The 27,180-nt window shown below is 45.4% G+C and overlaps 1 protein-coding gene across 5 annotated transcripts in view; it reads left to right on the top strand.

The window, feature by feature from the left end:
• Positions 1-27,180, top strand: part of LOC138164896 (tyrosine-protein kinase JAK1-like) — a 122,644-nt gene that overhangs the window by 70,314 nt on the left and 25,150 nt on the right. For all 5 annotated transcript variants that reach the window (XM_069092837.1, XM_069092841.1, XM_069092839.1 and 2 more), the window contains exons 2-5: positions 8,834-8,914; positions 11,355-11,553; positions 16,663-16,786; positions 23,208-23,361. In XM_069092837.1, coding sequence (XP_068948938.1) covers positions 8,909-8,914; positions 11,355-11,553; positions 16,663-16,786; positions 23,208-23,361 — 483 coding nt within the window. In that variant the 5' untranslated portion in view covers positions 8,834-8,908. The remainder of the gene's footprint in view (positions 1-8,833; positions 8,915-11,354; positions 11,554-16,662; positions 16,787-23,207; positions 23,362-27,180) is intronic.

The raw sequence follows: 27,180 nt of genomic DNA on the forward strand, positions 1-27,180 counted from the left end.
TATATATATATATATATATATATATATATATATATATAATAACCCTATTACCCCCATTTCAACCACATGGAAACTGAGGCTTAGAGGGTTTTACCCAAGGTCACACAGCAAAGCTAGTTAGTGCCTGAGGTGGGATTTTGGATTTAGATCTTCCCAGCTCCGGTCCATTGATCGATTTGTTACCCCAAGCTTCCTTTCAATCCACCTGAGCCTATATGCTTGATAGCCTGCTAACCCACATTAAACTGCTTAGACCTGGTTTTAGATCATAGAATAGGGGCATACTGGGATGGTTGATATAGAGACACACTTGGAGTCAGCAAGACCTTGATTCAAGTCTTACCTCAGACACATACTGGTTATGTGACCCTGGGCATTTCACTTAACTACCCAGTGCCCTAGGCAAGACTCTTCTGACCATAAACTACAGATCAGGGACCACCTGCATTGGTAGTGGGAGTTTTCTCATCTGAAAATTACTTTTACCATTGAAATCACCGTCCTGTGCACTGGATGTTCTTAGAATCCCCAGTTTTCTTCAAAGCTCAGTTTAGCACAATCTCCTCCATAAAGTCTTTCCTGATGTCTCCCAGGGCCACACCCCCAAGCCTCATATTATCTTTGTACATATTTATATGTGCCCATAGTATCGCGCCCAACAGCACATACACTCCTTCAGGGCAGGCATCATTTCATTTGTATTTTTGTATTCAGAGTGCTTAGCATCTGGAACATAGTAGGTACTTAATGAATGCATGTACATTGATTGCACATAGTAGGCATTTAATATATTGATTATCTGTCAATCAGACTATTTCTTGAGTCTGGAGGGCAGTTTTCACCAAACTGAGGTGGTATCAGGGTGGGGGGGGGATTGTGAATGAAAGCCCAAGGCTGGTCATCTTCAGAATTTGGTCACTTCAACACATGTAGTTAGTTTCCTTTTGTGTGGTTTCCTCATTTACAAAAATGAATGGCTTAAGCTGGATTCTCTCTAAGTTTGTTCCCAAACTTGTATCCTGTGGTTCTGTCATCATCAGGTTTTCCCTGAGACACCCCCAGAGGCTGTACACTCATTGTCCCGGAATATTCAAAAATAGAATGTTGTTGGTGTCTCCTTGTTGCTAAAAATAAGCAGACAGGAAAATAACCATATACCATAGAAAAGGAAATTGAGGCTGGTCACGTGTCTTGTGCTCTCTGTGTTTCATTTCAAGAAAACAGGGGCTCCTTGAGAAATGTGATTTCCTTCCCTCTGAAGTCTTCAATAGGAAATTAACATAGAAAAAATGTTCTTTATTAGCAGATTTTCCATATGAAAATGGACTTGATTTTTCTCTTTTGCTCTAGAATTTCATCTTTGAAAACTTCGTGTTATTTCTTTAGAGCTGGGATATGAGGAAACTGAGGATCAAGGTGGGATGGTTGTCCTGAGAAAGCTGTCCCTTCCATCTTTCACCATCTACTAGCACCCTCCTAGGGGCTTTTTGGTGCCTGTTTAACTTTGGCCTGGTTTCATGACGGAGAGTGCAGCTTATTTTCCTCTCACAGTGAAAAGGAAGGGTTTCCTGAAAGGCAGTGCATGGGAGCCGGCATGCAGCCACAGTGACTGGTGAACCAAAATGGTGCCTCTCTTTAGTTGTAGGGAAACAGGAGAGATGAAAGCAAAGATGCAGGGCCACGTTTGCCTTTGAGTTTCCATCTTCCGTAGTTTACCACCTTCCCTGATTTAAAGAAGAAAATCACATGAATAATGTATGTTAACTGGGGTCTGTGCAGTTCCCAGTGACCATAAACACCAAGAAGAATGGTTTAGACACACCGGTGTCCTTGAGGACTTTGTGGCCTGATCAGGCAGCTGGTTGGAGTGCAGTTTAAAGGCTCACAAAATCCTTTACAAATATGATCTCATTACCACAGCCCATGGGGGGTAGATGCTTTTATTATCCTCACTTTAGAGATGGAGAAACTGAGGCTGAGAGAGGTTAAGTCACTTTCTAGTAAGGTCTGAGGTAGGCTTTGAATTCAGGTCTTCCTGACTCAGACTCCAGCACTGTGCCCACAGTGCCCCCTGAGCTGTATATAATAATCTCACTCTACTCTTCTATGGTTAGGTCAACTCTGGGATACACTGTTCAGTTTGGAGGAGGAGGACCATGTTTTAGGCAGAACATTGAAAGGCTGGATGAGTTTGCCTGTGCAGAGGAGGCCAGCCAGGCTGGAGAAGGGCCCTATGTCCTTCCAGAGGAGGAGAATTTGGAGGAATGAGAAGGAAAGGCCCAGGGAAGATATGAGAGCTGTCTGCCGGTACTTAAGGGCACCATGGCTTTAGGGCTGGAAGGCCATCTGATTCACCTCTTCCCATTTTACATATGAGAAAACATAAGATCACATAAGCAATAGAAGGAAAGACAGGATTTGAACCCAGAACTTCCAAGTCATCAGCTCCCTGCTGCCTAGATGAACCCTGAACATAGAAAGCATTCAATAGAAGTGGACTGCATAAATGATTAGTTTAAAGATGCAGAAGCAAGAGGACCTCCCTTCACCCCCAGACATCTTCACTCACTCATATCTGCTGACCATCATGGCATCTCAGAGTTGGAATGTCTCTACCCCTACAACCTCCACAGCGAGTCAGTCCACAAACGTATCTTATCTTACCTGCTTACTATGTGTCAAGGATTGTGCTGAGTACTTGGGATACAAGAAAAGTAAAAACCAATCCGGTCCTCGAGGGATTTAGATTATAACAATATAAATTTATTAAGAACCATCTATGTGCCAGTGAAGTCAACAAGCATTTATTAAGTGCCTGCTGAATGCTCCAGGCATTGTTCTAAGCACTGCAGATACAAAAAGAGGCAAAAATATGGTCTTTGTCCTCAATTGGTTCTCACTAGAATGAAGACCTAAGAGGAGGGGGCAGCCCGTTCAGTGATTTTGTTTTAGGAATTATTAGGGAGCTTTTTTTCCCATCAAGACTTCACTTCCATCCTTCCATGAATCAGGCAGAGGTGATTTCCTGGCCTGCTAAGCCCCTGCAGTCTGTTCACAGGCATGCTAGTTGGCATCGGATTCCAGGGAATGGGAAGGGGAGGGGAACATTCCAGACACCACAGAGCTTTTAGGAGAATGGTATTGACTTTGGTGGCTGCAAAGCTTGGCCTCTTCTGGAGAAGTCCATTTCTCTGAGTGGAGGTGAGCTCCCCGGCCCGAGGGGCGATAAATGCCCAGCGATTGAGCAGACATTGATTGTTTGATCATCCCTAGAAGTTTATTGTAAGTGAATCTGCACTCCATGTTCTCGGGCCTTCCCGGAATCTGGGCTATAATTGGAAAGCAGAGCGGCATATAGAAAAGCAATCATTCTGCCTTGCTGCCAGGAGAAAATAGCAAGTTTGATATTTATATGCTGACAGTTCTGTTGGTTGGAGCCCTCCTGGACAGGGAGGATGCTTCCCCTGGCATGAGGGGAGCCGCTGGGGTGCTATGGTAGATGGATGCTTGGAACCAGAGACCCAGAAAAGCAAAGCCTCGTGGGCCCGAGGTAGGTGAAGCTCAGCAGGGTCAGGGCACAAGATCTTGGACTTGAAAGTGGAAGGGGCTGCTGAAGGCATCCTGCCCACCCCCATCATTTTACAAAAAGGGAAACTAAGGCCCAGGGGGAGAATTGACTTCCCTGAGGTCTCTCCAGATGACATCTGAATCCTTTCCTTAATAGTGTTGTTGTTAGTGCCAGAGAGATGTGTTAAAATGTGGGCTTGAACCCTGGGAAGCCACAGATTTTTTTTTTCCCTTCAAAGTGATGGACTTCATTCCTCTTGACCTGGGTTCAAGCCTTGATTCTGGGACATAACAGCTGTGATTTTGGCCAGATTCCATCATCTCTCTGGCCAGATGGAGGTTTGGATTGCTGACCTCAAAGGTACCTTCCAGTTTTCACTATCTAGGAATAAGATTGAAATGTACTTGATGGGGGTGTGTTCATGACCAGAAGAGCCAGAAATTCTCTTTTTTGTGAGTCTGATAATTTTCTTTCATTCACTCATTCATCTATTCATCCGTCCATCCATCCATCAATCATTCATTTATTTATCTTGTGGTGGTTTCACTGTTTTGATGATAAATTTTGTCTTGAAATAAAATATAGACTGCAACAAACTCTTAGATAAGTACTAGGGCGTTCTCACCTGTTGCCCTCACCTTCCGAGGCCTTGTGAGGGGCAGGTTCTGCGTGTGCAGATGCTCGGCCCTAGAGGAGCTGACCTAAGGAAGAGTGGTGCAGGCTGGAGGCATTGGGCCGGGCAGTCCTCCGGGATGAGGGAGCCGAATGGCAGGGCCATGTCACTTTCCAGAAACAAAGGTAGCCCCCATCTCATTCCTAGCATCTTCTTGTCTTCACATCCCCAGAACTTGGCACAGTAGGAAGGGCTTATGTTTCTACTCCTTGACTTCTGGGCAAGAGGTTGAAAGAAGGGGAACAGTGATTAGTTATTCAGTCTGTTAGTCAACCAGCATTTATCAAGCACCTAGTCAGTCAGTTGTAAACGTTTATTAAAGTCCTACATGTAAGCACTGGGGGTACAGAGAAAGACAACAGACAGTGCTGCCTTGGGTGAGCTCCCGAGTTAATGGGGAGACAGCACACAAACAGCTGGGTACAAACGAGCAGATCTGTGCTTTGAGGAGGGCTTGAAATAGTCTAGACGACTTCCTGAGGATTCATTTAACTTTCTCATTCTATGAAACAAAATTAAGTCTGATCATCCGGTCCTTAGCTGCGCCTGATCTCTGCAGGGCTCCTGACTAGGTGTCATCTGGAGCTTTGAGAATCCTGGCCGTCTTCTAGGAACAAAGAGAATAAACAGACAAAGCTAGATGCGCTCTAGGGCTCTCCCTTAACGCTCCATTGAATGGCCGTAGCCTGGAGCGCTGGGACACCTGCTATTGCTAGTTTTACTGCTGGCACACACCTGCCTGCTTGCCCTGCCCTGCAGGCGGATCGGGCTTATATTATAATCTTATTTTCACATGAGAAAACCAGTCCCCAGGAGTTACTCAGTGTCCATATAGATCTTACAGATATGGAAGATACCTTACTGGACACTATCTCTTAGCATGATGGGACTGGGGAGCTAGATGGCTGCAGTGATTTGTTTCCGAGTCACACGGCTCGGCTCATAAGCATCTGAGTTGAGATCTGAACGTCCATGCTACACTCTAGCCTCTACTCCACGTTGCTCAGCTCCCTAGACCTTGGCTGGTACTTCAAGAACATCCTCCCGACCTGGCCCTTACTAGCCTGGGGAAACCTGCTGACTGGGGTTGTAGCTTTGGGAGCCCAGGGCCATCTTTAACCCGGAATAAAGCATCTCAGAGGAACCGCTGAGGAAGCTTTGTTACCTCCAGGTGGGGTTATGGGAAAACAGCAGCTCAGCTGGCTGTAACCAAGGTTCCTGATAACAGGTTACCTTTCCCCTAGAATATTCCAGCCCCATATTGGGCCACACTGACTCAACTTTGTTTATCCTCATTTTCCTGCTGACTTCATTAATCTTCTAACTTTTTATCACCCTCATTTGATTTTTTGTTTTTTCAAGAGATTATAAAAATGTTCAGCCTTGGTTTTTCCAGTCTGAATGTCTCTTGATCAAACAAATATTGCCAGAGGCAGGCTGTCATAACGGCTAGAAAGCTTGCTGTAACACAATCAGTAAGAACTGGGATCGGGTCCTTCCTTTGACACATATTAGCTGTGTGACCTTGGGTATTTCACTTAACTTCTCAGTGTGGGTGCTGACCTGTATTGATGGGGGAATTTCTTCATCCCAAAGTTTCCTACCCCACTGAGGTGTCAGGTCCAGTTCCTGAGCAAGTACTGAGTCTGTTTTTGGTCAGTATTAATACTTAGAGAAATCTTTCCTTGCCTGGAGTTATTCAGGAAATTTCTTCCTTCTATTCCTCCTGGGCCCCTTCTACCCAGGAGGTGATTTCCTTATGGACCCCTCAGGTGATTTATTTAGTTCCTCTGGCCATCTGCCCAGGGCTGTTTAGTGTAAACAAAGTTACTGAGCCTTTTTAGATTATGAGAGTGTGTGTGTGATGGCCACACCTTCGTACTTTCCTTCTCCTTGGATTAATCCCAGTGATTAATCCCCTCTGGGGTCCATCGGGTAGGGATTAGCTCTCCTCTCCCTGACCTCCCCCAGCCTTCCATTTCCTGAAAGTGATTTTTCCCTACCTTAAATGCCTTTGAAATGTTAGCCATTATTTCTTTTATTTAAAAGTTTTATTGATGTTTTGTTTTTACGTTATAAGCAAAGATTACCTTCATTTTCCATGTGACATAGCAAAGCAATTGAGTAAAACTACTAATACAATGACCTCATCTGAAAGTAAATGCAGCATTCCCTGTCTGTAGCCACCCCCTCTGATTTTTAAAATTGTTTTTTTAAACGAACTGAAGTCCATTTTCTCTCCTTCCTACCCCTCTCATCCCATTGAAAGAAGGAAAAGAAAAACAATTTATTTGTAGCAAATGTACACAGGAAAGCAAAACAAGTCACCTCATGGGAGGAATGTGAAAAAATGTGTGTTTTGTTCTGTCCTCAAAATCCATCATCCGTCTGTCAGGGACAGTGCATTTCCTCATCATCGGTCGGCATCGATCCTCAGAAATCATGGATGTTACTTGTTCTTATTCAAAGATGTTTGTCTTTGTTGTTGCCATTGGATAAATGGTTATCCTGCTTCCATAGAAATTTCATCATTTTTTAATTTTGTAAAATAATCTTTTGATAGTTTGATATTGCATTGAATAATCAACTCATTTAGGTAATATCGCCATTTTCATTGCGTTGACTCATCCAACTTGTGAACAATTAATTTTTTTTCCTAAACAGTTTTCCTTTGCAATTATATTTATAAAGTTTTTCTCTTGGTAGTCTTAGGTAGACATAATGTATTTTGTACATTTTATAGTTATTTTAAATGAGCTTTTCTTTCTGTCTTTTCCTGTTGGGTATTATTGGTATTATACAGACATTCTAATGATTTGTATGGATTTATTTTATATCCTGCAAGTTTGCTGAAGTTATTATTTCAATTGATTTTTAGTTGAAGAGAGTTGTCATCTTACAGAGTGACCATTCTACTTTGGTTTTCTTCCTCTCGTTTCTTTCTTTCATCCTATTGATGCTGCTGATAGTCTGGGTCCGACAGAAGTGAGGGGGAAGTCGAGATGCATTCCTAGCCCTTGTGCTTACTAATCAGACTTTGGCTGGATTTTAGGTCATTTTAATTTGTACATTTTTTTATTCATTTCATTGTGAAATGAGTGGCTGAAGTAAAGGAGACCTGGGCTCAAACCGGTCTCCAGTTCTTATTAGACGTGTAAGACATGGGTAAATCAGTGTCTCTGGGTCGTTGATTTGGCACCTTCCTAAATCACAGACAGAGAGCCAGAAAGGATCCAGAGGTCAAGCCCAACCCTCTCATTTTGTAGATGGTGACTTAGCCACGGTGCCACAGCTAAGTGTCCAAGAGAGTACTTAGCCACTGTCACTAATACTTCACAAATGACCTTCGACTGAAATTCGACGAGAAAATTGCTTCGACTGAAGCCCATGTTGCTGAAATCCCAGTTCTTTCAGTGGATAAAGCCGTGGACTTGGAATTAGAGTCCCGAGTTCAAATTTAGACTCAGACACTTACTAGCTGCGTGAATCTGGGCAAGTCCCTCAACCCTGTTTGCCTCAGTTTCCCCGACTGCAAAATAGGAATACTAGTAGCCCCTACTGTGCAGGGTTGTTATGAGGCTCAAATGTGATCCTGTTCATAAAGCGCTTAGCACAGTTCCTGGCACAGAGTAGGTGCTTAATAAATATTTATCCCCTTCTTTTGCCTATTTGAATATCGTAACCATAGCAGATTGTAGCTTGGCTTCACATCATCGGCACCAGCCTTCCCAGGCTGGTCTGTATGAGTCCTACTGAATTCATTCATACACTGCAATGCACCTGTTTTCCCACTTTGTTTCCAGAATGTTTTGTGTGTGTGCTAGTGCTAAAGATGCCCCCATTATTTCTGACCATGCTTGGTCTGAGCCCAAGTGCCTTGTTCAGGGGCCTCATCTTCTGCTCTCAGACTGTAAGCTCTTTGAGGGCAGGGTCTATGCCATTTTTTCATCTTTTTTATCTCTGGTCCTAAACACCTTTCCAGGAGTGGGCTCTTGGTGTAAGTCTGCAGAATGGAATCCTGTTGAGTTATGGATGACTAGAAGTTTCATTACATCTGAATCTCTAAATCGCCCTAGGTCAATCTGGTCTTGATGTGGAATTGCTGAAGCAGGGAATTTTTATTCTACACTCCCCAGATCCATCTTCCCTTCCCTTCTTTTCCTTCCATTAGATTGTAAGCTCCTTGAGGGCAGAGACGGTATTTTGCTTCTTTTTGTAAGTGTCTGGCACATAGTAGGTCCTGCATAAATGTCTGTTGATTGACTGATTCATACCCCTTAGAGCCGAGTGATCTGGAGGCAGGGGCAGAGGAATGTTATTGACTAAATGGCCATAAATCCTTCCCCTTCTCTGCTCAGGGTCCTTGACTCCAGGAAAACAAACCGAGTCTTCATCTGGGAGACAAAAGCAGACAGAAATGCCTGGAAAGTGTCTACCATGATGCCCTCTTGGTCTTTGAGAAGAATTTTTTCTTTGCTGCCCACCTGGTCTTTTGTTGATGGCTTTTTCTTAATTATGGTTCAGTTGTCCTGTTTTCTTGTCTGGATGGGAGGTGACCTTGGGCTAATTTTTCTCTTTCCTTTTCTGCTCAGATCAGCTTTTGAAGTGATTCAGAGAAGACAACCCATTCAGCTGTGTGAGGAGGAGGGCAACAGACAGCCGAATAAATGCAGGTGTGTTCATTTGCATATTTCTATGTAGATAATACACTAGCAGCGTTTCCACAGTCCACTGAGGTTTGCAAAGCACTTTTTTGGCCATCTGGCCATCGTCTGGTGCCATTATTAGCCCCATTTTTTCAAATGAGGAAACTGGTGCTGAGAGTGAGGGTGAATGACTTGTCCAGAATCTCACAGCTAGAAAGTATTTGAGCAGGATTCAAATTCAGGTCTTTCTGACTCAGAGTCCAGATTTCTGTCAGCTAGTGGCCCCATAGTGCACATAGCATTGGGCCTGAAGTCAGGAAGACCCAAGTTCAAATCTGGCCTCAGACACTTACTAGCTGTGTGACCCCAGGTAAGTGAACTCAGTTTTCTCTCCTGTAAATTGGGGCTAATAATAGCTCCCCCTCCCAGGGTGGTTGTTAGGATCAATGAGATAATGTTCATTAAAAATGCTTAGCACAGCTCCTGACATACTGTAGGAACTCTACAAATGCTTGTGTTTATTCTCACTACCCTACCTAGCTCTCCAGGGAAGGATTGGACCCGTGATTTCATTGGTATAAGAACTCCCCGGTGAGGAAAGTATCTCTACTAAAGCAGGTTGCTGCCTTTCTTCAACTTACCGTCATAGAGTATTACCTAGAATCCAGAAATGTTAAGGGTCTCCCTCAGGGTCACAGCTCATGTGTGCCATGTGTGCCAGAGACAGAAACTGAGCCAAAGTCTGACTTTGAGGCTGGTTCTCCAGCCACCATTCAAGGCTGCCCTATTTTGTTTTCTGTATAAGAGAGAAGGAGGGGGAAAGCAGCCTAGCATTCATTTTGACATTTATCGAGTGCTTAACATGTTATGGTTTAAAGAATTGAGTAGGTCCTGAGATCTGATCCTGCCTTTGGTGCTTAACTGGTTATATGATCCTGGTTAGATCACTAACCCTCTCCTCAATTTCTTCATCTGTGGAATAGGGCTATTGGGAGTTGGCATTGTGTGTGGTTTGTCCTTTGTTCTTGAAGAGGATACCATCTCCATCCGGGAGATGATGTCAGACTTGCAGTTGACTTTGATTTGAGTTGAGAGGGCTGTGCAAGGTCACCAGCCTCACTGTCTTCTCCAGAGCCATCTGGGTCCAGGGGCCAGATATCAACCAGGATGACTCAGGAACTGGAGTAGTGAAGAGCAGATAGAGCTGGCCTTAGAGTTTAGAAGATCTGGATTCAATTACCACTTAAAACACACGCTAGCCATATTACCCTGGCCAAGTCATTTCATTTCTCCAAGACCCAGTCTGTTCAGCTGTAAAACTGAAGTTCAGTACTTCAAGTGATAGCAATGTAGTAGAGAGAGTAGATCTTGGAGCCTGGAAGACATAGGTTCAAATCCTGCCTCTGACCCATACTAGCTGTGAGACCTTGGGCAAGTCACTGGAGTTCTGTGCTCCAAGCAGCACTCTGAGATGACAAAGCACATGACAGATGCCCATTGATCCGTGTTAGTTGAGGAAATGTCACCAAGAGATGCCACCATGGATGATGTCACAAGCCCAGTCAAACAAAGCAAAGAAAAAAAAATGGCAGATGATAACAACACCTCCCTTGTAGGCAGTGGGGGGGGGAGGGGGATCAAAATGAGATAAAGCCTCTAAGATACTTTGCAAACCTCTAAAAGTCAATTGAATATGGGGTGTCTCTCATACTTGTCCAGGGACTTTCAAAGCCAAAAATAAAACAGGCCCTGCCCTCAGGAAGCTTCCATTCTGCTGGGGAGGGGGGAGGAGAAAGGACAAGCACACAGCAAAGTCAATACTACACACAGACTAGGTGTTACCAGGTAGTTTCCGGAGAAAGAAAGCTCTGAAGGCTGGTGGGAAGGTCAGGAAGGGCCTTTTCTTATCTGCTTATTTTTTTGGACAAGGAAGGTTGACTTGTGACCACCTCACCTGCTCAAGGACCTTCTTTGAAGGGATTACTGGGATCTTTTTTTTAGCAGCCTCGGCAAAAAGGAATCTTAGCAGTGGAGGGAAGCCCCATGACCTCCTTAGCCTGGGCTCTCCCATGTGCATTAGCTGCTTCTTGGGGACCCCCTCTGGAAGCAAAAAGAAATCAAAGGAAGGGGAAGGAGGGCCTGGGGGCCCTCTGCCTTGGGGGTCTCTTCTTCCCATTTCTCTGGGGCAGCAAACAACAGCCAGGCCAGTGTAGGAGAGCTGAGGTACTGAGGAAGAGCAGGCAGGAAGGGTCCCAGGGTCCGAAGATTTGGGCTTTAGGGCTAGTGGGGCCAAAGCATGCATTGGATGCTTTCACAATGGACTTGGCTGGAATTCCGGTACATTCCCTCTCATCTGGGTGGCAGGGAGAAGATCCCAGGCCTGCTCCACGGATTGCTTCTGGCTTGTCTTTCTGGAGCTATGTGAGGGTAGTTTAACGATGCAATGTCCACTTCTCTTCCCAAATAGTATCTAAATTTCAAAGAGGACTGCAATGCCATGGCGTTCTGTGCAAAAATGAGGAGCTACAAAAAAAATGAGGTGAATCTGGATGTGCTGGAGCCTGGGGTGGAGGTGGTGTTCTATCTGCCCGACAGAAAGCCCCTCCACTTACTCAGTGGGGAGTACACCGTGGAAGACCTGTGTATCAGAGCGGCTCAGGAGTGCTGTGAGTATCCCCAGCCCCAAACAGGGGCACCCCACCCTCCTATACGGCAGCCAGGCCGGGCAGTAGAGAGAGTCGTGGGCCTGGCGTTCAGAAGACCCGAGTTCAAGTCCACGTGCAGAAACTTAGTAGCTGTGTGACCCTGGGCAAGTCATTTAATCTCTGCTTGCCTCGGTGTACACAGAAGGGAGGATGGTGTGAAAAAACTGAACAAGTTGGAAAGGACCAGGAAAATGAAAGGCTTTAAAAGCCAGAGGAGTTTATGTTTGATTTTGGAGGTGATAGGAACCACTGCCATCTAATGAATAGAAGGACAGCATGGTCAGACCCCGATTTAGGAAGATCACTTTGACAGCTGAGTGAAAGGGAGCCTGGGGAGACCAGAAGCCCAGCCAGCAGCTCTCCAGGTGTGAGGGGGTGCGGTCCACACCACGAATGGCACAGAGATGCTTCTCACAAGGCTGTTAATTAGCAAAGTCCATGTTTTGTAAATATTCACAAAGACTATTATTTATTAGTCAAATGAGCATAAACCTGATTGTCTAACAGTTTCATTCTTAACCCTCACTGACACTCTATTTGGGTGCCTCAATTCCTCCTGGAAAAGAAAAGAAAGACAAAGGAATTTAAAAACAAACCTCCTGTTACAAAGACATAAAGTAAAGCAAAACAAATCCTCAAATTGCCCATGTTAAAAAAAAAGTCTCACTCTCTGCTCTGACTCCTTGACTTCTCTGGAAGGAGCTAAACAGCCTATTTCAGCATGAATACTTCAGAATTTTGGTTGGTCATCATGTTGATGAGTCTTCAGTCTTCAAAGTCTTTTGTCTTTCTAATACTGTTGTCTTTGTAGAAATCACTTTAGTTTTGCTGACTTCTCTCTGCCTTGGTTCATCCAAGACTTCCTGTCTCTCTTAAACCATCCTTTCCTCATTTCTTAAAGCACAGTAGCATTGCATCACACACACCATGGCTTGTTCAGCCATTCCCAGTTGATGGGCACCTCTTCAGTTTCTAATTCTTTACTATCATAAAAAGAGCTGCTATAAATATTTTATGTGTATGGGTCCTTTTCCTCTTTCTTTGATCTCTTTGGGGTAAGGACCTAGGAGAAATATTACTGTGTCAAAGGTTATACACAGCATAGCAACTTTGTGGGGCATGGTTCCAAATTGCTTTCCAGAATCACTGGACCATTCGCAGCTCCACCAATAGTACCATTATAAAGATTTACTGCATTTTTAAAAGACATTTAAAATCTCACCAAGAGCATCATTTCATTTATTGCTTCTTTAATTTTTTGAAAAGTGATGTGAGTGCCCATAAAGTACCTTGCCCACTTTAAATTGTTAGATAGATATCGGTTATTGTTATTTCCTATATATTACTGGAATTTCTATTCCTATTCCCCCCCTGATTAACCCCAAGGATGAGCAATCCTTAGTTATTTAAATTAGTGATGTGCGCTGATTGGATTCTTAAGAAACTATTAGAATCTACAATTAATAATTGTTTTATGCCAAACCTTCATTTTTCCCTCTTTGTTTCAAAAAATAAGTAATTTTCATCCTTCATTCTGGTGGTGTGATTTGTCCTTTATACTTGAAGAGGACCATGTGATGCCATGACTTTCAATTGACTTTGATTTGAGTGAGGGAGGGCTGTGCTAAGTCACCAACCTCACTTTCTCCTCCAGAGCCATCTGGGTCCAGTGGCCAGATGTAGATCAGGACAATTGGAATGGGTCAGTCTTCAGTAGGCAGTGAATGGGAGGAAGAAATGGGATGCTGTCTTAGCATCTGTTATTTTAGTCATCTTGACGGTTATTTTTTCACTCCTCTTGCTAAAGGGAAAATGGTGCTTGATTTGGGGAGTGAGGAGAAAGAGAGGGGGGAAGATGAAGAAGAGAGAAGGGAGAGGGGAGGGAAAGAAAGCTAGGAGACCAACTTCATTAATCATGCATCCTCTCGTTAGGCAGCCGCTAATGAAAAACATTTATGATAAATACACTGAGTACTTAAGAAACCTATTTATTATTCATGCTAAGAGATTTTAATCGCTGTCAGAAGTCACTTGGGTTGGTTTTTATTCTAACACACATGCCCTTCACTGATGCCAGGAAATTTTTTGTATGTCTGATGGATAAGGCAGCATGTGAGCATTGGACAATAGAGTAAAAATCAAAGTTTGGAAGGATGGTGAGGGAGGGTTTCCTGCCTCCTTCAGAATATATTTCTCACATTTCTAGAGAACATGAAGGTTTGCAATGTGATTTACGCCCATTATTTCATTTGACCCTCCTAACAGCCCTGAGCTCAAGGGGTTATCATCTCCATTTTACAGATGAGGAAAGTGAGACACAGAGTATCTTGTCTGTTGTCACACAGCTACCAACTAGGCATCAGATACTTAGGGTGGGTAAGGCACAGGGAGTAGAGAGGAAATAGGCCATTCTTCCCTTCCCCAAGGAGCTTGCAATCACAGGATCTCAGAGTGAGAAGGGACCTCTGAGGCTGTAATCCAACCCTTACTTGGACTAAGAACTCACAGCATAACTGCCAAGCGGTCAGTGTCAGTCGGCTAGCATTTATTAAGAACCTACTGTGCGCCAGGAACTGTGCTGAATGTTGGGTCCTCCAGCCTCTGCTTGAAGGACAACCCCCACACCTGCCAAGGCAGCCCCTTCCTCTTTGGGACCCTGTCATTGTGAGGATGCTTTATCTGAGGTTGAGCCCTAGCCCACCTTTTAGCAACTCCCCTGCCTCCCTCAACCTCCCTCAGCAACTGTTGTTTCTAATTCTACACCCCAGGGTCACACAGAACAAATCTAAACTGTCTTCCCTATGGTGACCTTCAGAGAATTAAAGACAACTGCCATGGCCCCTGTGTCTTCCTTCTTCAGACTAATCCTTTGGCAAACCTGCATTTGGCATCTTTCTCACTTTTCTTGTCATCCTGGTTACTCTCGCCAGTGCATACTTTAGCTTCTGCCTCTTAAAAATGGGTCACAATGGTGAACAGAATACTCCACATGTGCTTTGATTACTGCAGGGTACCTTGGGGGACTTTCTCCTTGTGTTTGCACCTTCTGATTCTCTTGGCACAGCCTAGGGGAGTATTAACTTTTGTTGATTTTACGTCACATTGTTAACTTAAAACTGAGCTTTTTGGTCCACTAAGACCCCCAGATCTTTTTCACAAGAACTGTTGTTTAGTCACACCTCTGCCACCCAGTACTCATGAAGCTAACTTTTGGACACTGGGTAGCACTTTGCATTTATCTCTACTAAATTCCTTCTTACTATATTTAACCCATTGTTTTAAGTGGCTAGATATCTTTTTGATCCTCATTCTGTTCCTCTGTGTTTTGTTTATCCTTCCAAACTTTGTGTTACCTGAAAATTTGATCAGCATGCCATCTCTGCCATTCACCAAGTCATTAAAAGAATAATCAACATCACAGGGCCAAGATCGGATCCCTGGGGCTCTCCATTAGAGCTCATTTTCCAAGCTGATATTGACCCATTAATGACTATGCTTTGGGACCAACCATTTAGTCAGTTCCAAATTAACCTATTTATGCTTGTCACCTAGCCTGTCTCCCTGTACCTTATGCACAAGCATACTATGAAAGACTTTAAACCAATTAACCAGTACCTTCTATGTTCCAGGCGCTGTGCTTAGTGCTGGGGATACAAAAAGGGTCAAAGGACAGTCTCTGCCCTCAAGGTCTAATAGGAGAGACTACATGCAAACAAATACACGTACACATACATACCTATGTGTGTATAACCCTTTATTAATGCTTTATTGAGACCAAAAAATATCCATCTGGTAGCCTTCCTGTAATCTGTTAGTCAATAAAGGCAGTGAAGAGAGCCTGAAATAGCTTGGTTTGGGTCTATCCCTTTGATTGTATATTCTACCCAAGAGTCAAAGTCACATTCACTGGTCTGCACTTGGTAGATCCCACCCTCTTCCCTTTCCTGACCGTTGGGGGCAGTATTTACTTCAGCCATCACTTAGCACATTGCTCATTCTCCAGAGGTCTTTCCCAGGTCTCCAGTGGTGGCTCAGTAATTGTGGCCACACATTTCTTAATGCAGTTCTTCCTGTTTGGAGACTTGCTGACATGGAGGACAGCTCCATCAGCTGTTCATGGTCTATTCTACATTCAAAGAAAATGCTTTTTGAAAAAGACAAGAGAAGCAAAATTACAGTTGAATAGTTAGGTCTAGTCTTGCTGTACTTTGTCCTCACCCAGAGGAATGGCCCTACACCTTCTTGGAGTCACTTCTTGGTACCAATAATGCTTTAAAAAGACCCTCAAACCCTACTCTGTAAGGACGGCACCATTAGGATGCCATGTACATGAATGATTGGTGCAAGGGCAAGAGATCCCCAGAGAGCTATGTGATGTTGGAGGGGGAGGAGGAGACCCCAAACACAGCGGTTTGCTGGTGTCCTCTGAATGGTTCCATGGTGTTAGCACATTTGGGGGTAGAGCAAGTTTTATAGATGAGGAAATAGCCCCTTAGGGGGATTAGGTGACAGGCTAGAAATCTCCTAGTTAGTGATACAGACAGATCTTGAGTCCAGGTCTCCTGAATAAGAGATAGTCATAGGATTTAAAGTTCAGAGGGACCTCAGCAATCATCTGGTCCAATCCCTCTTTTACAGATCAATCAATCAACATATCTTAAGCACCTACTTATATGTCAGTTGTTGTTCAGCGATTTTTCAGTTATGTTTGACTCTGTTTCTTGGCAAAGATGCTGGATTGCTTTGCCTTTTCCTTCTCCAGTTCATTTTACAGATGAGGAAATTGAGGCAAAGAGGGTGAAGTGACTTGCCCAGGGTCACACAGCTAATAAATGTCTGAGGCAGCACCACCTGGTTGCCCCACTGCCCTGACACTATTTGTACAATTACTGGGTTACAATTATCGTGTTAAATACTGGGAATACAGAAAAGCAAAAGACAGTCCTTGCCCTCAAGGAACCTAGCATCTAATGAAAGAGACAACATACAAACATATATAGAAATGAAGGAAATGGCAAGGGTGGCAGAGCACGTCTCTCCCTCTCTGATGAATCCCTGACCTTTCCCCAGGCATCTCTCCACTGTGCCACAACCTCTTTGCCCTGTACGATGAGAAGACCAAGCTGTGGTATGCCCCAAATCACTGCATCAAGATTGAAGAAAAAACCTCGCTGCGGCTGCATTATCGAATGAGGTATGTAGAGTCGGTGTCTTGACCCTCTGATTTCAGATCTGTAGAATCACTCGGTATCTGGCCGAAGGGAAGGCTAGATCGATCAATCTGTCAGGCAATCAGCAAATGTTTATGAAGTGCCTACTAAGTGCTGGAAATAAAAAAAAGAAAGTCCTTGCCTTCAGGGAGGTTATATTCTCTCTGAGTTATATTCACGTCCACTAAGAGGCAAATAGAAAACATTATTTGGTGGGAGACTGACTCGTTTCTGGAGATCAGGAAAGACCTTTAGTAGGAGGAGGGTAGTGCTTGGTTTGAGGTTCAAAGGGAGGGGGGATTCTGAGAGAAGGAGGAGAGTACATTTCAGGCATATGGAACAACCTGGGCAAAGCAGGAGATGGACTGTTACATGGGAGGACCTGTTATTAGGTCAGTTGGGCCCAGAGACCAAGTAAGGAAAGGGCATGATGTGTACTGTCTGAAGGGGAAGGCTGGAGCCAGTTTGCAAAGGGCATATTCAATACCAAACAAAGGAATTTAGATTTGGTGGCAAAGACTGGTGAAGATGTGGGGATTTGGTCAGCATGAATAGAGGCAGTTTTTTTAGGCTGAAAAACACTTGCTTGTTTGGCATGGGGTGGAAGGGAATAGTGATTTGTAGCATAGGTTTCAGAATGTCTCTAACCCCTGGCAGTCCCCTCTCCCCCTGTAGGAGATGATCCAGGGTGGTGGCCGTGGGAGTGGAGTCAAAGGGACAGATGGGAAAGATGAGAAGACTAGTCTTGGCATCTGGCTGGGCTGATGGACCCCTGACTGTAATGAGCATGCAGAGCCCTTCTCATAAAGGACTCAGACAGCAGGAAGGCTGAGGTGGCTGTAGGTCTGAGGGACCGCAGCCACACTGTGGAGCAGGAGGAATTTCGTCGGGAGTTCTCCCTCCCTCTTCCCTTTCCCTGCAGCCCAGGGCCTCCTGTTACTCAAACAGAGACTAAGGTCTCTGTTTGTTTTGCTACTAGGGAAATAAGCTTCTTATGGGGAGGAACCAGGTCTCTTACAAATGAAAAATAAAATTCCTCGCTCTGTCTTTTCCATCCTCGCCCTGCCCTGTTTCCCACACACATCTCAGAAATCTGTTTTGGTCTGTCTTTAATCTGGACCTGGGAGGAACTCCTGGTGTGAGAATGTCTTCATGTCTGCAGATGGGTCACTCTTCTATAACTTGTGCTAAAGAGTCTGGGGCACCAAAGTTTTCCCATGGCCCCAGGCTGGTTTGAACACCAGCTCTTGCTGAGTCCAAGGCCAGCCTCTGCCCACTCTCTTGACCTTCCCTTGACCTAGCAGCCTTTTACTCATAGTAGGTGTTCTACTCCACTCAATTTAACCGCACCCTTTATATGGTTCTCTGCCCGGCTCTGCAGACACAAAGATAGCAAGGACAGTCCCTGCCCTCGAAATGCTGGGTCTCCCTTCTCTGGTGGATGGGGCACCTACACTGATAAGTCAATACAGGTGATCAGGTGGGCTGGAGAAGGCTAACAGGACAGGACAGCGCTTCCAGGAGGCGGGACGTGAGCTGAGCCTTGAGGAGAGGGCTTCAGAGGTATGGGGAGAAGGAGCACATCTCCCAGGCCTGCTGAATAAATGAAGGAAGGGACAGTGCCTAGGCTTGCTGTCCCCCCTCCTCCACACTCTCCTACTTCTGTCACCTTCGTCACAACCTCCCCAAGTCCTAGGCCTTACAGACCCTTTAGAGGCAAAGAGGCTTGATTTTTGAGGAAGACTGTTCAAATGTCAGTGACTTATGTCTCACCTTTTAGATACAGCACATTTGAATTTTAACATGGGGTAGCTAGTAAGAGGATCCACAGGGGCTGTGGCAGGGTGTGTGTGTGTGTGTGTGTGTGTGTGTGTGTGTGTGTGTGTGTGTGTGTGTGACATTTAAGGGTGCTATGACCCTTCTACTCAGAGGATGCAGATGGCTGTTTGCTTCTCCCACAATGCACAGGGCTGGCTAGCCTCTGCTGATCTGCTTTCTGAAAGAGAGCACCTGAAAGGGATTTGGGTTCTAAAGAGAAGCTGTCTGAACATTGCTCCTGCTGGTTGATACAAAGACCTTGGCTTCTCTGTCAGCCTCTTTAGAAGTTCAGCTTGGTCAGTTGTTGACATTTAAAACTATCATATGGAAATAAAATACTTCTTCCTACCTCATTTTGGCAACAAGCCCTAAGAGTAGCTGTCACTGGCCTCAAGTGGACCAGCCCATAGAGCTCTGAAGTCTGGGCCTTCTCTGAGCACCTGCTGTCCTGAATTTCCTTTCTTTCTCTTCCCTCCTTTCCCAACCCTCCCTCCCTGACTCTCTTCCTGCCTCCACTTCCTTCTTCCCTTCTCTTCTTTCCACTCCTCCCTTCCTCCCTCCCCTTTCTTCTATTTTCTTCCCTTTTTCTCCCCTTCCCTCCTCCCTCCTTCTCTCTTTCTGCCCCTTTCCCTTCTTACTCCTCTTCCTTCTTTCCCCTTCCTTCACTTTCTCTTCTCTCTGTCCTTCTCCTTGTCTCCATTTCCCCTTCTCCTTCCTTCCCCTTCTTTCTCTTTCTCTTCTCTCTCTGTCTCTTTCTTAAATTCCCTGACTCTCTCTCTCCTTCTCTCCTTTCCCTTCTCTCTCCTGCCTTTTTTTGAGTTCTGTTGTTTGTCCATCACTGGACTGCCCACTCCGGGGCATGCTTACTGGCTGTTCCCCACCCATGAGGCTCTGTTTTCTATCTCTGGACCTTTGCCTTGGTGGTCGTCCAAACCTGCAACACTTTCTGTCCTCTTCTCCCCTTCCTGGGATCCCGAGCTTTCTTCAGGACTCCACAGACACCTTCTTTCCGCAGGGGGCCTTTCTTGATCTTCTCCATCCCGTAACAGTAGCCTTCCCTTTCAAGGTTACTTTGTGTTTGGTGCATAGATAGCTTCTGCACATGGTTTCACACATGTACATTATCTCCCTCAGAAGAATGTAAGCTCCTTGAGGGCAGGGACTACTTCACTTTTGTCTCTATAAATACAGATGGGAGCAGAATGCCCGGCACATAGTAGGTGGTTCACACATTCTTGTAAATGGGTGGAAAGAGCTCAGAATCTCACATCTGCAAACATTTACGAAGTACTCTGTGAGCTTGAGTCGTACGAGTTAATGTGTAAAGAGATTTGCCAGCTTGAAAGTGCTGTACACATGCTAGCTGTTACCATTAATGGTGTTGTTGCTATTGGTGTGGATGTGAGAGAAACATTAAATAAGGTATGATTCCTGCCTTCATGAAGCTTCGCATCGAGTAGGAAGAACAACCTATCAATCCATGAGCATTTATGAAATGCTGACTGTGCTAGGCTCTGTACGTGAGGCAAAAATGGAAGGGTTTGTTCCATTTGATGAAGGAATGCAGCCTGCACACACTGAGATGTAGCAAAATACAGACAGGATTTTTCTTTTTTGTGGGGAAGTGCTAACAGCTGGGGAGGGGTGGGACAGGACAAGAAAAGCCTCCCAGAGGAAAAGGGATCTGAGCTGAACTCAGAACGCACAGCTCCCATGAGGTGCATGGTCCAGGAGGAAGTGCATTCTGGGCCAAGACACAGAGAGGGGATTTCACACGTGGGGAGGGGCAAGCAGGGCAACTTGGCTAGTTTGAAGAGGTCATGAAAGGGAAGAATGGGCAGCCTGGAGAGCTCAGTCAGGGCCATTTGGTGAAGGGCTTTCAATGCCCCAAAGTGGAATTCTTGGATTTTTTCTTAAAGGTTGTGGAGAACCCCTGCAACTTATTGAGCAGGGGAGTGAGAAGTCAGATCCTGCTGAAGGAGACACTTTGCCAGTTGAGTAGAGGATGGATTGAAGAGATGAGACACTGACAGTGGGGAGACCAGTTAGGGGCTGGAGCAGTATCCGGGTTGGAGGTGATGAAAGCTTATGCTGGTGCAGGAGAGGTGTATGGCCGTGGGAGTAGAGAGAAAGGGATGGACACCAAGGGGAACTGTGGAGGTATTGTCATCCAGACTTGGTAACTGCTTGGATATGAGGGCTGAGCCACTGAGGGGCTGAGGGGGAGATGGAATGCATACCAGATAACCACAGTACGTAGTAATATGTGCCAAGGATTTAGAGGTGTTGAGAGGATAGACTTTTGTGAAATTGGGTGGACAAGATATAAACATGTAATATAAATGATATATGTATACATTCATATATATATGTACATATATATCTCTCTTCTCTCTCTTCTCTCTCTCCTCTTTCTCCCTTCTCTCTCCTCTCTCTTCTCTCTCTCTCTCTCTCTCTCTCTCTCTCTCTCTCTCTCTCTCTCTCTCTCAAACAATGCAATCTCTCCTGCTCAGGCTCTTTCATTCACCTCCCTCTAACTTGTCCTTCCAAAGGGAGCAGGGTGATAAAATGGATAGGAACAATTCATTTAGAAGCATGGGACCTGGGTTCAGATTCATAGACAACTAACTTGACCTCTCTGGGGCTGTCTCTCCTCTGATAAATGGTAGCTTGGGACTAGCTGGCCTCCAGCTTCCTTTAGGGCTCTGCGTCCTTGGCCCTGTGAACCTGTGTGGTTCCTTGACTCTTGTGTGAATTGAGAGGCTCCCATTTCAGCCAGAGATGCCTGCAGAGACTTTGTTCCATCCTTGTCCTATTTTCTCATCTTCCCTTGTCCCCAATCCCTGCTGAGCTGGCCTTGACTTGAGTCTCCTGTTGTGCCTGAAAGAAAAGCACCATGTTCTCCCCTGTCCCTGATGAAAGGTCTGCTCTCTGTCACCTGACACAGTCGGGCTTCAGAAGTTTCCATTGTTTGCTTCCCATCTTGCTCATTGTTACATAAGGGAAACCCAGCAGATTTTGGAGCCCTGGTATGTTTTCTGCTGGGTGTGGGTGACACTGGTGTGTGGTCATTTCTGATGTGGACGTGTGCTAATTCATGTGTATCCGTGTTAGGGGGTGTCCAGGCTAAAGGAAAATACCACATGGAGCGTATGCTTTACAAAGACCTGGAAGGATTCTTTTAGGCTTCCCTTAGGAAGTACCGTCTGAAGCAAGAAGAACTTCTCTGCGGTTCTGAGGACGTGGGTTTCTTTACGTTCCCACCTACATATATAGGAACACACATGTAGAGAGGCATTACCAGGGAAGTTGCAGTGTGGGCTCTCTCCCGCCCATGTGATCAGGATGCAGCCCACCAGGCTCGCCTTCCCAGTGTTTAAAGAAGTGGTCTGAGGTGGCCCCGGAGAACGTCCTCAGCTTGAGCTGGATTCAGTTCACCAGTTTATGACACAGTGGCTAGCTGTCTTACACAAACTTTTGGGCAATAGAAAGACTGAATCAAGGACTAGGTTAAATGGAATTTAAATCACTTATCTGGGAGGGCTGATCTAGGTGTGAATCCCACTTTAGGTGTTTTATTACCTGTCAGTCCACAGCTCTGTGCCTCAGTTTCCCCATCTGTAAAGTGGAGAAATTAACTGGAGTTCTGTCACAGAGTGATTATAGTACGATCACAGGAGCACAGATTTAGGGCTGGAAGGGCCCTAGGAAGCCATCAGCTCCTTCACTTTACATAGGAAAAAACAGAAGTTCAGAACAGATTTGTTCAAGGTCACACTGGGGGGATCCGAGGGGGAGCTGCCCTCTCTCTGGGAGTCTTTTTCTACCCCAGGCTGTCCAGCAGAGATGTCCAAGGGGGTGGGACAGGGTGGAATAGGGCGGGTGGGAGTGCTGGCTTCTTATAGCTCCCAAAACAGGAGAGTGCAGCCTGAACCCAAGGGGAATGTAATTGGGAAAGTTTAACAAAAGAAGTGAAAATGCCACAAACCATAGATACTATTCACTTTTCCAAGTTCCATGAAGCCTGTGGGGATCCTGGTGAGTGGTGCCTGTTACAATTTCAGCTTGACACCTTTGCTGGAGAGCCCTTTTGGCTAACTGACATTTTAAATTAGGACAAAGTCAGTGCCTCCAATGAAAATAAATGGTCAACTGATTATAAATGAAAACTGAGAGGATTCCACAGAAAAATGCCAAGGTCATTGTGTAGCAGCGAATGGAGGGCCAGGGAAGACCTGAGTTCAAATATGACCTCAGACACTTAGTAGATGTGTGACCTTGGGCAAGTCACTTTACCCCGTTTACCTTAGTTTCTTCATCTGTAAAATGAGCTGCAGAAGGAAATGACAAACCTCTCCAGTATCTTTGCTAAGAAAACCCCAAATGGGATCGTGGAGAGTCAGATATGATTGAAATGATTGAACAAAAATAACAAAAGACATAGAGATTATGTCTTAGCAATGGTGAGGGCAGCCCATTTGGTTCTCTCTTTTAGGCCCTCCCTCTCTCCTGGGGAGGCCGGCTCATGGCTCCCAGACACCCCAGCATTGCTGGAGGGTGATTGCTTTCGATTTTCTTCCTTTCCAGATTCTATTTCACCAACTGGCATGGGACCAACGAGAATGAGCCGTCAGTGTGGAGACACTCCCCAAAGAAGCAAAAGAACAGCTACGAGAGGAGACGGGTGCTGGATGCTACTCCCCTCCTGGATGCCAGCTCGCTGGAGTACCTGTTCGCTCAGGTAGGCCCCTGAGGTCTCTGGGGAGCCGGGCAGAGGGAGGTGTGAGAGGCGGGGGGAGCAGGCCATTTCTGGGAAGCTGGGGATGGCCTGAGCATGACTGCATCGCTGAAGTCGTGTTTCTGGAAGCGGCCGGCTTAGAGTAGAGACTAGCTGTCTCATGTCCAGCCTCTGCTCCTGTTCTGCTGAGAGAGCGTGGAGATACCCATTTCATTTGGTGTTGGTTAACTTCAGAACTGGAGACCAGTTTTGAGAAAAGCCAGTGGTCCTGGTTCTTCTCTCTACACTCATCTGTCTTTGGTCCAAATTGGAAAAATCAACACTGTGCTCTCCACTGTGTGGGAGTTTTCCAGGGAACCAGAGACCTTTGAGCAGGAAGAGTCCCTCGGAGAACATCTGGTCCAGCTGCTCCTAGCAAACCATCAGGGGCCTGAGAAATGGAAGCTAGCCATAGACCTAGACCATAGGATCCCAGGGCTGGAGCTGAAAGGGGCCTCAGAGCTCATCTACACCAGCCCCTTATTTTACAGATGAGGAAACTGAGGCCCTATTCAGTTTAGTGACTTGCCCAAGGTGATGTGGATATTAAAGCTTGAGAAGTGACCTCTTATCCCAGATCTTCTGAATCTGGAGCAGGGGCTCTTAAGCTGGCGTCTGGGGGCTTGGTGCTGGTGTTTTCTAAACTGCATTTGAACATTCTGAATATTGTTTTTATTCTATATTTGGATATATTTGAATGTTTTGACTATAACAATATTGATGACTATATTTGAATGTAAGTGGTTCTTTTGTAATTCTCTGTATTTTACTGGCCGCCTTTTTAAAAGCTGATTGGGAGGTGTCAGCAGCTCCTACCCAAAGGCGCCAAGGCACAGAAACAAAAGGTTAAGAATTCCTGCTCCTGAACCAGTGCCCTTTCCACTGAACCACACTGCTTCCTGATTTAAAAACAAAAGGCCCACAACAGTGTACCCTGTTTAAATAGCAGGTGCCAGACCAGCTCAGGGGCAGGCACACAGGCAACATGCATTTATTAAGCACTTACTGTGTGTCAGGCTCCATGCTAACTCCAGGGGTCCAGATCTAAGTGGCAGATACAGGTTTGTTTCGCTTTTTGTAAATGCAGGGGCCCTGGTTGCCTCCTACCTTGTTCTTATTCTCACTGGTCACTCACCCAGGGCCAGAGGAAATGGTGGGTGACTGTTTGTACCGAAGAAAAATAAGAAGTTACTGTAGGTTAAAAAAAAAAAAGCTGAGTGATTATCAAGTGTGAGAAGGCTCCAGATGGGTTTCCTTTGAGGGGGAAGTGGCCTGTCTGGGTTGGCCCCCTGCTGTTCTTCCTCATCTGTCTCCTTGCCAAGCAAGAGAAATTCTGGGGGACTGCGATTCACCAGAGGCATTCAACCAACTAATTCAGCAAACTTAAGTATCTGCTGCATTCAGGGGACTGGATGAGGGTCTGTGGGAGGTACGAGGAAACACTCAATCTATCAGCAAGCATTTTTGAAGCTTCTTGTAAGCTCTTCCTTTCACCACTGCCTCTCCGAATCCCTGCCTTCTTTCAAGGCTCAGCTCAGAGAGTCACCTTCTCTGGAGGAGGGCTTCCTCAGTGGTTCCCCTTCTCCCTCTTACCCCCAAAGCCACAACAATGCATTGAAACAAGTGCTATTAGCGCTATTTTACAATTAAGGAAACTGAGGCAGGCAGTGATTAAGGGACAAGTGTTTAAGGCCAGTTTTGAATTCAGATCTTTCTGACTCCAGGCCTTCTGTGCTATCCATTACACCATCTAGTTCAGTACCACCATTTTATAAGCAGGGAAACTGAGGCAGAAAGGTGAAGTGAGCTGCCCAAGGTCACAGACCTAGGAAAACTTTTGGCATTCAAATCCAGCTCTTCCGACTCATTCCATGGAACTAACATTTATTGGCATTTAAGCTGGGTCCGGAAAGGGGCAGCATTTCAGCAGCTGATAGGATAGAAGGGAGGGCATTTTGAGGAAGGTCATGAACAAAGGCACCAAGGTGGGAGAATAGAGTCCATGCAGAAGTCATTGTAAGTGGCCAGTTTGGTAGAGTGCAGACAAGATGGAAGGGAATCCGCTGAGACGAGGCTGGGGAGGTGAGAAGGCATTAGACTACTGAGAGCCTCAGCTGTCAGGTGGACAAGTGTGACCTTGATGTGGTAGCAAGGGCCCAGTGAGTGACCAGCCAAGATTTCTCCAGTACCTCCTCTATGACAGGCAGGGTGATGGGTACCAATGATTAGATCATTTTGTTTTTTAACTAGATCTGGCAGAGAGAGCACATGGTGCAGCGGCCAGAGCATCAGACTTGGAGGCAGGAACACTTGGGGTCATCAGGAGCTGGGTTCAGGTCCTACTTCCCATCTGAATTAGTTGTGTGATGCTGGGCAAGTAAACCAACCTCCCTTTGCAAAGGCCAGAGATGGAAGATAGAATTGTGTACAACAATCAACAAAGGGGTCGATTTGGCCAGAGTGCATTGAAAGGAGGCAACATGGAAGAAGATGGTGAAAGGTTTTAATTATCAAACAGAGGCATTTGCCTGGGATTCTGGAGTTGGGCAGGAAGGCAGTGCTGTGCCCGGAGTGGAAGAGGTAGAGTCAGGAAGACCAAAATACAAACCCTCCCTAAGATTCTCAGTTAGCTGTGTGACCCTGGGCCGAAGACTTAGCATCTCTCAGCCTCAGTTTCTGTATATGTAAAATGGGGATAAATAAAATAGCCCCTACCTCACTGGGTTGTTGTGAAGACGGAATAAGACAATTTTTGTAAAGAGCTTAGCTTGGTGCCTAGCACATAGCAAGTTTTATGGAAATGCTGTTACCATCACCACCATCATCACCACCGTCATCACCACCATCATCACCACCATCATCACCACCGTCATCACCACCATCACCACCGTCATTACCACCATCATCACCACCATTATCACCACCGTCATCACGATCATCACTATTACAAGAGTTAACATGTAGAAAGTGCTTTGCAAACTTGAAAAGCCTTTCTAAATGCTTGATATGGGGATTTTGTTATTGATTGCCAATGAGAGTCTGGCTGCATCGGGTCCATTCGAGGGTTAACTCCTTGAAGGATGAGGAGAAGAATCCTAGAGGTGGGCTTCCATCTTTCCTAGCAGGGATCCATCCATCTCCAGTGGTAGGGTTCTTACCTTCTGGGATATCCTGGATTCCTTGCCCATGGATCCCTCTCCAGAACCATGTTTTTAAATACATAGAATTCTAAAGAAAATGAAAGGTTAATGAGAATATAGATGTAATTTTTTCTCCTCCAAGTTCCTATACTCTCCTGTGTCCTGAAGAGTCTTTGCACCCTAGGTTAAGAATCTCTGGTCTATGGTGTTCTTACCTCCTTGACACCAGACAAGAAACTGTGTGTTTAAAGTGGATAGACAATACTGATTTTTATTAACTGAAAAATACTCCAGTATTTCGCCTGGTGCCTATATGGTAAATAAAATGTAATTGGGGGAGGGCACTAATACTGGAATGAAATCAGGGATGGTCCCATATAGGAGGTGGTATTTGAGCTGAACAAAGAAATAGAGCTAAGGAAACCCCAACGTTTTGGACACATCTGGAAATATGTGCCTTATTCTGCTCCCACAGTCAGTCCGTGTTAGAGGTTCTAGAATCTGCCACCTGTCCCTCAAGAGGAGGGGAATGTGTTAAAGAGGTTTTGTTCCTTTGTTCTTCACTAGGATGGTAGTTACCTCTCCAGACATCCTGGCCCAGGAGCCTCCTCCTCTGGGAGGAGCACCTGAACTCCTAAGAATG

Source organism: Petaurus breviceps, unplaced genomic scaffold (genome assembly GCF_028583685.1).
Source record: "Petaurus breviceps papuanus isolate PSGF00001 unplaced genomic scaffold, PetGlider_PUasm1.0 207, whole genome shotgun sequence".
Taxonomy (NCBI): domain Eukaryota; kingdom Metazoa; phylum Chordata; class Mammalia; order Diprotodontia; family Petauridae; genus Petaurus; species Petaurus breviceps.